This window comes from Macrotis lagotis, chromosome 8 (genome assembly GCF_037893015.1).
Source record: "Macrotis lagotis isolate mMagLag1 chromosome 8, bilby.v1.9.chrom.fasta, whole genome shotgun sequence".
NCBI lineage: Eukaryota > Metazoa > Chordata > Mammalia > Peramelemorphia > Peramelidae > Macrotis > Macrotis lagotis.
The window spans coordinates 193,529,457-193,544,599 of NC_133665.1; the positions used below are offsets into that span (position 1 = coordinate 193,529,457).

The following is a 15,143-nucleotide window of genomic DNA, read 5'->3' on the forward strand; positions in this document are numbered from 1 at the left end:
CAGCCCTGCTCGAGAGGATCTTACAGGGACTGGAAGAGGGTGGCTAGTAGGGAGAGGGAGTGACAGTAAAGCCTTTCTGCAAATTTAAGGGGGGAGAAGTGAAAACTTCACAGGGTCCATAAATCCTCATTCACCCAATGATGTACACTCACAGCTGTAAGACCACAAACCTGAGGGAAAGTCATTGGTAATCTAGTCTGACTGCCTCCCCCACCCCCACCTGGCATACATGTGCAAACTCTCTCTCACTCTCTCTCTCTCTCTCTCTCTCTCTCTCTCTCTCTCTCTCTCTCTCTCTCTCTCTCATTTTACAGATGAAGAAACTGAAGTCCAGAGAGAACACCTTGTTCCAGTACCCAGAAATGCTGGGATTTTGAACATAGGGCCTCTTTCCAGGCAGTCAGGCAGTCCAGAAGGCCTCCCTCTGGTCATCTCATTATCTCAGAGCCTACAAAGCCAGTAGAGACTGTCACCCTCTTGCCAGGTAAATAGCCCAGCTCCATTTCCTTGAGTTCTGATGCTTTTCTAAGCATTTCCATATTCGAAGAACAGAAAGGCCTGTATATGAAGCTTTCAATCTTGCTTGTTAAATGCAGAATATATTCTAGATGGAACTCTGAAAGCAACTTATTCTTGCTCTCATTCTTTCTTGTGAAATAAATGCTACACTGACCTCTTGTTTTCTTCTTCCTTTTTTGGGCAGGGGAGGCAATCCCATTCCTAACCCATTCCTCTCCCTCCCAACAACCCCCACTAAAAAGCTTAAAACAAAAGACATGAGGAGAATGTGTTTCTGAAGCACTTTGTTATTTTACAGATGAAGATATACCAGGATCACCAGAGTGAGCTCGGGTCTCCAGGCTTTCCCACTTCACCGGGTGACCTCTGGACCCTGTCCAGCAGTGGCAATGACAGTTGCAGCCTATAGCCCTTACAGCCCTCGGAGTGAGCCATCACAAAACGGAGGCTGGCAGGGAAACCCTGAGTAACATGGACTCCAGAGAAGTGGACCTCCTTTTCTCATCCCACATAATATTCTGAGTCTATTTACAAAGACAAATGCAATTGTTCCTCCTGTTCAAATGGCAACCACCATCTCAAAGAGTAAAATGTGAATGGGCCCTGGGGGCACTGGCTCTCCAGCCATTCATGAAGATGCCCAGGGAGGAGTAGGCAGAGTAGGGTTCTTGATCACCTCCCCTCACCTCACACTCCTCCCAGTGACCCAAATAAAGAGACCACCCACCAAAAAGGGAACCTGGATTTTAAGAATTTGAAGAGAACCCCCCCCCAAAAAAAAGGTACCAGGTGACCCAAGGGAAGATGATGAAATTTTGTAGAAAGCTACTGTTTATGGACAACAAATTAGGGATCAAATATTCACACTGGGACATCATTAAATACTTTCTTAAAAAAAGAAAGATAAGTGATTTCCTTTAACTGAATAAATTTTTAAAAATGAAACTAACTTGCCTCAGACACTTAATAATTGCCTAGCTATGTGACCTTGGACAAGTCACTTAATCCCATTGTCTTAAAATTAAAAAAAAAAATTTTAAATGAAACTTACTTGATGGACAATTCCTGGTATCAGACAAGTCAGAAAAATCAGAAATGGACATAAGATACTCCCTTCTATTTAGTATAAAGTTTAACAGATGCAGAACCACCATCAGCCAAACCAGCAAACACTTTGGAATTAGATACAAAAGCAAATTTTAACCAATTTTCAAAGGAGAAGGACATAGCACCAAAAGCACTCTAACTTTATTTGTAAAAGAGAAAGAAAAAGCATAAGCATGGAAGAAACCAAGCAAAGTGTCCAAGTGCCCAATAGGAAAAGAGAAAACCTTGATGTCAAATCTAGTCATCACAGAAGCTCCTGAGAGTCAGTAAATAGACCCAACAGAGATTCACTCTCAAAGAACCACCCCATTTGGACCCTGTTATTATCCTGCCAACCCAAGACCAAGAAGTCACCCAAATGGTGATGATAAGTTAGGAGGATAAAACTAGGAAGAAAAGTCCTGGGAGAAAATTTCAGGTCCAAGTCTCTGCACAAAATGATCTCAGAAGAAGAAGGGGCCCCATAGGAATTTGGCACAGTCACATGTAAAGAAGCTTGATCACCCCTCAAAATAGCCAATTCTCAAGAACTTCAAGAACTTCTTGGGAAGTTATTTTCACTATCAAGCCTAAATTGGTTTCTTTGTGATTTCCAGTCACTGCTTCTAAGAACAAGTTTCAGTCCTTCAACTACCAGGATGCCACCATCCTGTTCTGCCTACACTGCCCAAGTCCTTCTGCCAGTCCTCCTAAAGCTTAGTCCCTAGGACCTTCTCTATTGGTGCCTCCCCAACTCTGAATAGTCTTCCTAAAATGCCCCACCAGCACTGAACAGACTCTGCTAGGAGTGGTCCAACCCAGGAAGAAGGCAAGCTGACTAGCCATTGCACTCCCTAAGATAATCCCCTACCATATGGGTTATGACTAAGCTGATAGTCCCCTAAATCTCTACATCAACCTGCTTGGCCATGACTTTCATTTGTGACCTAGGGCTCAAAAAGTCAACTCCCCTTGAGAGGCTGCCTGAGCCCAACAATGGGCATTTTCAACTGGTATTCTATCATGGTTCAGTACTACAGAACAGAAGAGTTTTGTGTGTGTGTGTGTGTGTGTGTGTGTGTGTGTGTGTGTGTGTGTGTTTAGGGGAAGACTGACCCCCTCAGAGCCTTGTGGTGTCTAAATGGAACCACATTCTCACAAGATTAGAGAATGGATGCAGAGTATACCATCAACCTTCGATCACTCCTAAGTATCTTATTATCCGGCATCCATAGAGGATGCCTCAGGAGTCACCCACAATGCTCTGAACCATGATCCACACATGATGCTTCTTGAGTTTTAAAAAAGCATCTGATTAAATGTACCAAAATATGGCTTTCAAGATTCTCTTGACCCAAGATGAGTCCCCATTCTACTATGATAGAGCAAAAGCCTCTGCTCAGAGCATGTTGCTCTGAAGGACCCACAAGTGTAATAGTTTTCAAAACCAAGGAGCGTTCCAACTTCAATGGGGAGAGACAAGGTCAAGGATGACCATGGCATTGACTGACTAAAGAGGTCAATGGAAGTTTCAAGGCCAGAGTCAATAGAAATGTTTAGGGTAAGAACAGAAAGGGAGGGAGGAAAAGTGAGGTGGCTATAATGACTAAGAAAGAATTCACAAAGTATGAGAATCTGAATAGAACTATGAAGGAAAGAAGTTATTTATTTAAATCAGATGAGAGAGGGAATTCCAGGCTAAGAAGCAGAAAAAGCAAACGCTGTGAGTAGCAGTGACTGCGTCATCAATGGAAACTGAAGGAAAACTTGGATGTAGGGCAGATAATCCATGGTGTTCTGAGGCTGTGGAGGCTCAGAAACACCCAATACCATCCTGGGAGCAGGTACTTCACACTGCTGCCTAGTTTTGGGAGAGGCAAGAAGGTGGGGAGCTATCATGCCCAGGAATGGAAATAAAAGAAGCAAAAAGGATCCAGCTCATCATCCTAACCTGCGCACTACTGCAACAGCTCCCATGACTGAAACAATCGTCGTTTAAGAGAGGGCAGCTAGAGGGCACCATAGTGCAGAAAATGTGAGGCTTAGAATCAGAAAAACTCATCTTCCCTAGCTCAAATCCAGTCTTAGACATTTTACCTATTAGCCTCAGGGTCCTCAGCTGTAAAATGAGCCAGAGAAGCAAATAGCAAGTCATTCCAGGATCTTTTGCCAAGAAAACTCAAATAGGGACATGAAGAGTCATATATGACTCAAATGATCACAATTTACTTGGTCCACATTCTTTTATTTACTTTTATTTTAGGTTTTTCCAAGGCAAAGGGGGTTAAGTGGCTTGCCCAAGGCCACACAGCTAGGTAATTATTAAGTGTCTGAGACCAGATTTGAACCCAGGTACTCCTGACTCCAAGGCCAGTGCTTTACCCACTAAACCACCCAGCCGCCCCTTTGGTCCACATTCTTAATTGAGTTTCTCAACAATCCTAGAAGAACAATCCCTAAGGCCATTCCCATGGTGACAAGGTCTTATAAGAAGTGTCAGAGGTGGAATGTAAGGCCAGATATAGTCCATGACAAATGTCACAGATCATCACCAAAGAGGAATCAAAGTAAGTAATCTTGTCAGCATGTTACACTCCCCCCAACACAAAAAAATTTACTTGCAAGGAAATTATTTTATTTTTAAATTATAAATCAATTACCTGAAATGAAAGTGGATTGATTCTGTACTATGGATGGGACAGGGTGCATGGGCACCTGAGATATTAGGAATGGTGGAAGATCTCAAAAGGATAAATGGATGTAAGAACCATGTGAAGGAAGATAAAACAAATTTGTGACGTTATCAGGTAAGGGTCAGGGTCTTTTATTTCCATTTCAAATGAGATTTACAAATGAATAGAAATTTTCCCTTCACTGTAATCAATGGTTAGGGTCTGGAGGAATGACTTTTTGATGACTTGAGGATGCCCAAGATACATGGCAAAAAGAGATAAAAGAGTAAAGACCAACCATGAATCAAGCAAATAAATTCGGGAAGATTCATGACTGGAGAGTAATCTTTTGGTTCATAAAAATGATAAATCCGAGTAAACAGAAATATAAAAACCTTACCTTCTGCAACACCCCAAGGATACTGCCTTCCTCGGACCCTTTTGCCATTAACTTCAATGATAGTATTACTACCAACAACAGCAAGAGGTAAACGGTCCTAGAAGGAAAAAAAAAGTACTATTCAAATACATTTCTGTTGCTCTAAGAAATATAAAAATGGCATTCTTCAACAGGCAAGACACTGTAAGTATCCTCTGAGTAGCTTTTTGCCAAAGCCCTCAATGGGTAACTAGAATATAATGTGAAAAAGCACTGCCAAACTCTTTAATGAGAGAGGCCTGGTTCAGCAGACAGGACACTTGAGGCTAGGAGGGAGGGGCAGTCACCTAAAACAACAGCTGACTTTTGTCACTGCCCTTCCATCATCTCAAGACATCTGGTTTGAACAGCACTAAAGGAGCCAAAAATAAGTCCAACAACAGTAATTCTATTAGGACTCATTTTTATTTACACAATTCTTTTCTTCAACCAATAATTCAATAAACTAAAGACAAATAAAAAGAGGAAATTAAACCACACTGAGGTGGAAACAAGGCCCAAACCTCTCAAATGTGGCAACTTTCATGGAAAAACACAGTTGGCTCATTTATTACCTTGGGAATTTGTCCACTGCCCATTTCCTATCCTAAGACCTAGCTCAAAAGCCCAGACAGCACCAAGGGGACAGATTTGGCTGCCTGCTTGGCTGGAGGTTTGTTTCCACCCTGACACATGAGGACAGTCTTTCCAAACTGGATCTTCTTCACTTGTTTACCACTCCCCCAGCAAACCAGCTCCCCAAGATGCTCAGTGTCCAGGGCACCATCACATACGGCTCCACCATTACTGATGCTCCAACACTGAGATGAAAATAACAATGAGCAGTCACTGTGGTGTGTACCAGCTACCTAAAGGGAGAACACTCACTCAAAGGTCTCAAACACACACAGGAAAAGCAGGAATGGAAAGGACCTAAAGGACCTCAAAGCTTTCAGGATCAAAGTACCTAGAGCTGAAGAGAACAAAGCCCACAGCACCAGAAATACCAGCAACCTCTTCTGCCTGTCAGGGATCACCATAAACTGCTAGCCTAAAGTTACTTCTGGCTTGAAGAAAAAAACTGCATATATGAAACAAACAAACAAAATATCCCCACCAAACTAAATGGAAAACATAATTTTAATGTCCAAGTGATTTCTTTTTTTAAAAATCTGTCCTTAGTCAAAGACTTAGTAGGCAGAGGAACATAACACACACCGCTCCTTAAAAATTTCTGAGTAATTGCTTTTAAAAGAGAAATTCTAGGGGCAGCCAGCTGGTGCAGTAAATAGAGCACCAGCCCTGGAGTCAGGAGGACCTGAGTTTAAATCTGACTTCAGACATTTACTAATTACACAGCAGTGTGACCTTGGACAAGTCACTTAACCCCATTGCCTTGCAAAAGCCTAAAAAAAAAGGCCAAAAGAGAAATCCTAATTGGTTGATAAAAAATAGTTGATGTAGATGTTTTCCAAGGGCCATAATATTTCAATATATAGGCTAGGAATGTCTTACCTTTATTTTTTTAACAAGCTTATTTTCTTCTTCGTCGTCTGTTTCCGGAAATTCATATATTTTAATTTTATGCTCCTGAATTTCTTTCATTATCTAAAACAAATAGAATGAAACAGAGTAAGACAACAAGAGACAAGACAAACCAATGATTCACTGAGAAATATCTACTATGTGAAAACTAGATAGCTAGGAGTCAAGAAGACCTGAGTTCAAATCCATCTTAGACACTTAATATTTGTGTGACACTGGGCAAGGTGCTGAATCCTATTTGCCTCAATTCCTTATCTGTAAAGTGAGCTGGAAAAGAAAATGGCAAACCGCTCCAGTCTCTTTGCAAAGAAACTCCAAACAGGGTCACAAAGCAATGAGCATGACTGAAATGACTCAACCACAGCGCCACACCCCTGCCCCCCATAATGGATGAAGAGTAAGTATCCTGGGCAAATGAAGACTGATGTTTCAAGAACATTTTCTGAAGTCAAATACTGCTGGCACACATAACTGGACTAATAGGTAATTATTCTTGAACAGACTAATAACCCAATAATGTAACTGATATCTACTATTTGCATAACACACATTTAAAAAGTGAACGCCTTGGGGTGGCTAGGTTGCACAGTGGATAAAGCACCAGCCCTGGAGTCAGGAGTACCTGGGTTCAAATCCGGTCTCAGATGCTTAATAATTACCTAGCCGTGTGGCCTTGGGCAAGTCACTTGACCCCATTGGCCTTGCAAAAAAAAAAAAAAAGAATGCCTTATGGTCATACATGTATAGCCTGTAGCAGATAGTTGCTCAACTTGGGACTATATTCTAGATAATAGGCAAAGGCAAATTCCATATAACATACTTGTTTAAAATCTGAAAAAGATGAAAGCACTGAAGATGAAGTTTTGGTGAGAACACAAATCTTCCAATTTAGCTCCCAGGTAACCAGAGACTTCAAAAGCGAGCTCCCCAGAGGCTGTGCTAAGTGAGGCTAGACTTGTTCTCAGCTATCAATGCCATTGTATGATTGAGAGGTGGGGGAGGGAGAAGGCAGAGGGGAGATGAGGAAGACTTTTTTGGAAAGAAAATGAGAGGAAAAAAAAAAGGAAGAAAAGCTACTATATAGTGAAGTGGTCACCAGCAGAGCGTCAAGGACTTAAGGACCAAAAGGGATGGCATCTACTAATAAAAAGTTCAAACGAAGAGAGAAGCAGCTTGACCCCTAAAACCTCAGGGGGCAAGTGAAGGCAGGCATGAGCTAGTGTATCTTTATAAAGCACCACCACACCAAGTCCCTGGCTTTCCAGGAAGGAGATAAGATGGTCGCATCTGCAACACAATCCAAAATAATTCCCAGAGATGGGGAACTAGAATTAGGGGACTAAAGATAGACTTGCACCACACACCTGTTTCTTAAACTGCTGGCACTCCTCAGGGGTCAGCGTGTCCGCTTTGGCGATGAGGGGGATAACGTTCACCTTGTCATGCAAGCGCTTCATAAACTCAATGTCCAGTGGTTTGAGGCTGTAAGAAAACCGGCAGTGTGACTGCATTCAACAGTCGAGACCCAAGTGACACCCACCAGGTGCTGTCCATGCCCGTCAGAGCCCCTTACTACTCAGAATAGTAACATGAACAAACAGCCACGGAGAGTCTCAGTAGGAGAGACTGCCTCGGGGTTATTCCCTGGAGCAGGCATTGGCTGGCATGCTCAATGACTGCCCAGTTGGACAGCCAGAAGACAGAAGGACATCCCAGTCATTAACAGCAGTGAGGTGCTGGTCAAACCTCCAGACACTTGATAATATCAAATCACTATCCTCATCATTCAGAGACAACACAGGACATAAAGTTCAAGGCTTGGAGTCAGGAAGACCCAAGTTCAAATTTGCTATGGATTAGGTGACCCTGAGCAAGTCATCTCACCCAACCTACCATGTGTTCTTAATTGGAAAATAGAGATCATACCATTAGCTTGCAGGGTGATTATGAAGGTTAGATGGGGTCCCTATCACCACTCTCTTGCTATGATTGCTATTGTTATTAGACTAATGTGGTCATGGGGAGTAGGAAAAGAGCATCTGTAATGGGTCAGGACTCCAGATTCCCTTCTACTACAGCGGCTGAGGAGCCAAAACAGGAAAAGCCCAGCAGACTGGGAATGACACTTTCACACTCAGCCCTGATCCTCTCCCATTCGGCTGATTTTTAGATTTTTTAGAATATACAACAAAGCTACTATAATGTATAAAACAGGAGAGTTAGCACTTCCTTTCACTAAATCCAAAGATGTAGCATGCTTATCAAGAACACTTAGTATGCTCCCACTAATATTCACCAGATTCAGAACAAGTTTGAGAATTAAATTCTTGAACTATCTTTGTTTGACTATTGACTGTTCTAGGTCCACTGAGGCATTTTAGGAAAATCTTGCCACATTTACTTGCTTGTCAGTGTTTTGCATGTTATTTTCAGAAAATGAGATCATATCACAGTGTATTAACTATATAGAGATTTCACCTCCTGGAGAGTAGGGTGGAAAATGGCATGTAGGGAGGAAAAGAAGCTCCATCTGTTTTGCTGTTAAATGCAGGCGCATCTCAATAAATATAAAATAAGACATGTCAAGAGTAAGAGTCCTCTGCCCACCCCCTCCTGGTAGAGGAAGTTATTTTCAATTCAAACAATCAAATCTGGAATTTCTCACAGAGCAACAGAGAATTTAAATTGAGATTCTGAGTTACCACTCTTCCTTCTCAGAGTGCTCCCATGTCTTTCCCACTCATAACTGAAAATTTTTAAAAATTCCTCTGTGTCATTTGAGGTGGAAAAGTAGGTATCACAAGATCAGTATTTAATAAAGTAAAATAAAGCATTCATTCCCTTCAGCATCAAAAGACATTGGCCCTGAGATATGGTCACTGTGTAGTGAGTCTATCTGACTCAAATCTTCTCAGAAATAGTGATTTAGGGCAGTCTTACCCAAGCAGACTTTCAGGCCAGCTCAAATACTCAGAAACCCACAAGAGAGAGACAAACCAACAAACAGAAGGATTAAAGTACTAACCCATGTCCCGAAGGTGCAATGAAGTATAAACAACACTGCACCCTGTTATCTGGCATCTGTCGTCTGTTCACCCGAGATTCTGCATTCAGATAATCCTCAAATTTACTGTCAATGTAGTCAATAACAGGCTGCCAACTGAAGAATAAAGAAAGAAAAAGGAAATCGTGAGCCCATGTTCCAAGTATGTACATGGAGAGCTGCTATCTTCTTTCCTCCAAGATAAAAGGGATACAAATTATTTCAGGTCAGAAAACTAGACCAAAAATTACAATCTACATTTGCCTTGCAAAAAAAACAAAAACAAAATAATGCATGTTGCAAATCTAAAATAAGTGTCAAAAACTACAATTCAATTACTCTTCAAGTGCCATAAAGGCACTATATCCTGGGTCATGGCTGCCCTTAAGGAGCTTGCCAGCTCATGGAGGAGATAAAGCTTAAATAGCTCTGTCTATGCAGGATAACTAGGGAATAATGACCAGAGGCAAGGCTCTGGAATGAAGAGGGTGGTCAGTCAGTACTCAGAACAGAGGCAGGAATAGTCCAAGTCCAGAGGAGAGAACTGAGTTTAAGGATGATTACTGCCAGCTGAGTGGAGAGAAAACACCCAGCAGCATCTAAAATAGTGCAGGGGGTAGAAGATGAGGGCCTGTAGCAGAAAAGGGGTCACACACAAGGTATGTTGGGAAGGGATTCTGGCACCAGACTGACTCGGGGGCAGTGAGAAAGGGAGAAGTTGAAAGGACTAGGATAGAAAGTGGGCCTCTGCTGGGGACAAAGTTAAGGAGGACTTCCATTTTAGACAAGACATACAGTTTGCAGTGTCCACTAGAGAGCTGGAGATTCAGGACCTAAGATCCCCAGAGAGGCTATGGAGAAAAGTGGATTTAAGTCATCAGCACAGAAAAGATCATTAACTCTATGGGAGCTGGGGAGACCACCAAGAGGAGCAAAGGGATTTAGCAAAGGAGACTGAGAAAGGAGTGGTCCAACACTCAGGAGTTCCACCAGGAACTTTTGTGACAAGTGTCACAAAAACCTAGAGAAGACAACAATATACCATGTCACAGGCTGCCAAGAAGTCAAAAAGGAGGACTGAGAAAAATCCAATAAAGTTGACAGCAAAAAAATCATTACTAACTTTGAAAAGAGAAGTTCTGATACAGTTAGGGCAGAGCCAAGATGGCATCAGGAGAAGAGGCTCTCCTAGGTGCTCTCTCTCCAAAATATTTCAAAAATCTTAAAATTATGACTCAACTAAATTTTCAAGAGACAGAACCCACAGAAAGATCCAGTGAGGCAATTCTCCAGCCCAAGGTAACCTGGAAAATAGTGGAACTCTGTTACTCTGTTCCATGGGGTTGGAGGGGCGGCCCCACCAGAGTGAAGGAACTTCAGCCTCCTGGGAACAGCCCCAGGGTGCCTGGGAGCCCTGCCTCCAGGCAGCAGAAGCAGTTTCCTGACCTACACCCCAGGAATCAGCAGGGAGACCTCTGCCAGAGTGAATGCGAAATCCAGGCCCTCGTTGCAGTCACGACACTGAAGCCCAGGCCTCAGCGCAGCAGTCCGGATCCAGGAAACAGAAGCAGGCCTGTGGAGTCGCCCAGGAGCCTCCAGGCAGCTGCACCCTGAATGCTCAGCCCACCAAAGCTAAGGCAATGGAGGGAGACTTCCCAGTTCTGTCCTCTATCCCTGGAATAGGACTCTGGGGCTCTGACCACATTCAGTCTAGGCCCCCCATAGAGCAGGGCCCCTCCCCTCAGTCCCACAGCAGAGGGGTGTGCCTGTGGTTATTCACAGATCAGAAGAGCCTCACACATCGATGTCCTTGTAGGGGTGTCCCAATAAAACTCAGAAGTTCAGGAAGCACCCCAAAACCAGGCACAGGAAACGAGTAAACAGAAAAAAAGGAACCTGACCATAAACAATTACACTGTCTAAGATTCCATGGAGGATCAAAATACTCAATCTGAAGAAGAGAAAGTTCAAGTTTCTGCATCTAAAGACCCCAAGAAATATAGAAGTTGGGCTCAGGTTATGACAGAGCTCAAAAAAAGACTTTGAAAATAAAGTAAGGGAGACAGAAGAAAAATTGGGGAAAGAAGTGAGATTCAGGAAAAACATGAAAACAAAGTCAGCAGCTCAGTCAGAGATCCCCCAAAATGCTGAAGAAAATAACGTGTAAAACCAGCTGAGGTCAAATGGATAAAACAGTTCAAAAAGTTATTGAGGAGAAGAATGCTTTAAAGGAGATAAGAAAGCTCTCTGAGGAAAACAAATCCTTCAGATGTAGAATTAAGCTAAAGGAAGTTGATGACTTTGTGAGAAATCAAGATACAATCATTGAAAATGAAAAATTAGAAGAAAATGTGAAATATCTCACTGAAAAAACAACTGATCTGGAAAACAGATTGAGAAAAGATAATTTAAAAATTATTGGGCTACCTGAAAGTCATGATCAGGAAAAAAAGCCTTGACCTCATTTTTAAAGAATTCATACAACCCTAACAGCAACATGGGAGTAATGTTCAACCTTCAAGGACTGGCTCATTCCATCAAGTGCAACAATCGGGAGCAATTTTGGGCTGTCTGCAAAGGAGAGTGCCATCTGTATCCAGATAAGGAGCTGTGGAGTTTGACAAAGTTCAAGGACTATCCCATGCAATTTAGAAAAACACAGATATCTTATTGTCTGACCTCTAAGGATATGATTTCTCTCTGATCACACCCAATTTGGATCAAGGTACAACATGGAAACAAAGTAAAGACTGACAAATTGCTTTCCATGGAGGATTGGGGGGGGGAGTAAGATTGGGGGGAATACTGTAAAACTCAAATAATATCTTTAATAAAAAATTAATTAGAAAAAATAAAGAATTCATACAGGAAAAATGTCCTGATACCCTAGAAGCAGAGGGTAAAGTAGAAATTGAGAGAATCCACCAATCTCCTCTGGAAAGTGATCCCTCCCCCCCCCCCAAAAAAACCCCAAACCAAAAAACAAAAAAAAAAACCCAGAACTCCCAAGTCAAAGAGAAAATACTACAAGTAGACAGAAAGAAACAATTCAAATATCATGGAGCTGCAGTCAGGATCACACAGAACTTAGCAAGCAACTACATTAAGGGCTCCTAGGGCTTGGAATATAATATTCCAGAAGGCAAAAGAGCTTGGAATGCAACCAAGAATCAACTACCCAGCAAAACTGAACAACTTGCAGGGAAAAGATGAACTTTCAATGAAACAGGGAATTTCAAATGTTCCTACTGAAATGACCAGAGCTGAACAGAAAGTTTGACCTTCAAATACAGGACTCTGGTGAACCATAGAGGGAGTAGACAAGAAGGGTAAATTATAAGGGACTTAATGATGGTGAACTACATGTATTGCTGCATGGAAAGAGGATACTGATAATACTCATATGAACCTTCTAATTTAATGGAGCAGGTAGAAGGAGCTTTTATAGATGAAGCACAGGAGAGAGCTAAATTTGAAGATAGAATACACTGTAAAAATGGAGTCAAGGGGTGAAAGGGAATGTACTGGGAATAAGAGAAAGGAGAAGTGGAATAGGCTAAGGTATTTCATATAAAAGAATTTTTTTTTGCAATGATATGGAAGGGGGGAAGGCGAGGGGGAATGAAGGAACCTTTACTCTCACATCAGAAATGGTTTAGAGGAAACAGCATACAATCACTCAATAGGGTACAGACATCTAGAGAAAAAAGGAGAAAAGGGGGATGGGGGAAGGGGGAAGGGGGAAGGGGGAAGGGGAGGATCTGGATGATAGAGGAGAGGGTAGATCATAGCAGAAAACAGTCAGATATAACACATTTCCTTTTTTATTTTTTGCAAGGTGCTGGGATTGCGTGGCCTGTCTGGGACCACGGGGGCCAGGTGGTTGCTGGGTCTCTGGGGTAGTATGTGGGCTTGGGGCCACTTGGCCCCAGGGCCAGTGCTCTGTCCCCTGCACCACTCAGCTACCCTACAGCACATTTTAGAAGAGGGACAGAGTGAAAGGAGTGAGGAAATATAATACATGGTAGTGGGAAGGTATGGATGGAGGGAATTACAATCAGCAACAGCAACTGTGGAAAAATATGGAAGTTAACTTCTGTGATAGACTTATGATAAAGAATGTGATCCACCCAAGAGAGAGCTGAAACATTTTTTTCTCTTTCTTATACTTTATTTCACGTGAAGTTTTAATACTTTTGTGGGGGAGGGGGTAATATGTTTACTCTTAAACAAGGATATTTTAGTAATGTGTAAAATTTTAAAAAATGAAGGAAAAAAAAGAGCTATTAAATTAAAAAAAAAAAAGATGCAGTCAGAAGCCAGACTAGATAGAAGGTGAGAGGAAAGGAAGGAGAGGTCCATTTGATTGTAGATGTCCTCTTCCATGAGTCTAGCCACAAAAGAGAGGAGAGATATAGGGGAGAAATGAAACCATGGCTGGCAGAGAATGAAGGGTCAAATGAGCCCAGCAGAGGTCAGGTAACAAATTGATAGTAGACTGAATCTGATCAGCTTTGAGATTTTTCTCTGGTTTCAATCAGCAGAACACAAGAAGTAGCAAAGTAGTGGAGAGTGGGAATAATTCAATGAAGTAGTAATGTAGATAGAAGAGTTAATGAAATCCTTGAAGGAAGGAAAGAAGCCTGGAAGTTGGGAGCCTACAGCGACCAGAATGATGAGCGAGTGTTGGATAAGAATCAAACAAATCTCAAAAGCACAGAAAGTTGTGAAGCCAAAGTGGTAGAGAGAGAAGTGGCTTCACCTGTGAGATCAATGAGTGGTGGCTAGAAAGGGCAGCTGGTGACTGTCAACAGGAGGGAGCCAGGTCTCCATAAGAACAGAAAATGGACAACGCGACAAAGGCGAAAAGTGGAGAAGAAACTGGTTTGTTGCCTATGGAGCAGACACTGCAGAGAACCTATGGAGGATTGAGTGGCTCCAGAGGGGAATGCTGGAGGTGAGAGTTGAGCAGGAAGGACCAGGGAATAAAGAGCCCTGGACATTCAGAATCTTTGGGACAGGGATGACATGCCAGGGAGGAGTGTGTGAATTATTGAGGAAGGAGTGTAGACAGGGTTTCAAAAAGAACATTCTGGAAGGAACTGTGGAGTGTGTGGAGAGCAGTAACACATGCAGACTGAAAAGAAAGAATGCAGGATTAGGAAGAGCTACATTTGATCCTAGTGGTAAGAGGAAGGCACCAGAAGTTCCATGACTTGTTAAGAAAACTGAAAGGCCAGGATGTAGCACCTGACAAGAAGGGGTGGGAATGGAGGAGGAGGAACCAGGATGACATCAAAGTTTTATTACTGGCTTTGGCCAAATTGAAAATTTCAAAGATCCAGCAAAGGAAAAACAAGTTCATCCAGGAGAACACGGTTACCCACCATGTCAAGTGGTGCAATAAAAGTTAAGATTGAGAAGTAAGTAAAGCTGGCAATTAAGGGATCATTTGGTAAGTTTGGCAACAATCCTTTCAGCTGAGCAATAAAATTAGAAAACAGAATGATCTAGGAGAGAGATGATGATAGCTTAAGGGAAAGGTAGAGCTAATTGATGGTTGATAAAAAGATAAAAACACCTGTGCATGATATAAAAGAAAAGAGCAATATCAAATTTGAAGGGGGGGGGGAATAAGCATGATCTAGACACAAAGAGCTTTCTTACCAATTACTATTGTCCACTGCATCACCAAATCCGGGAGTATCCACTATTGTGAGCAATAACTGAACACCACCTTCTTTGATTAAAACTTTGGCTTGTTCCACCTGAAAAGATTCAATAATTCAAAGATTAATACTGAATTAATGATTGTTAGACCATTGAATAACTCTGAGTCAGTGTCCTGAAAGGCAAAACA

At 42.1% G+C, this 15,143-nt stretch overlaps 1 protein-coding gene across 1 annotated transcript in view; it reads right to left on the minus strand.

Annotated features, from left to right (window-relative positions):
* SEPTIN7 (septin 7) overlaps positions 1-15,143 on the minus strand; it is a 43,182-nt gene that overhangs the window by 13,519 nt on the left and 14,520 nt on the right. Inside the window, exons 4-8 of the mRNA XM_074199253.1 lie at positions 14,951-15,051; positions 9,266-9,400; positions 7,605-7,722; positions 6,211-6,303; positions 4,678-4,774 (exon numbers count right to left, since the gene is read on the minus strand). Coding sequence (XP_074055354.1) covers positions 4,678-4,774; positions 6,211-6,303; positions 7,605-7,722; positions 9,266-9,400; positions 14,951-15,051 — 544 coding nt within the window. The remainder of the gene's footprint in view (positions 1-4,677; positions 4,775-6,210; positions 6,304-7,604; positions 7,723-9,265; positions 9,401-14,950; positions 15,052-15,143) is intronic.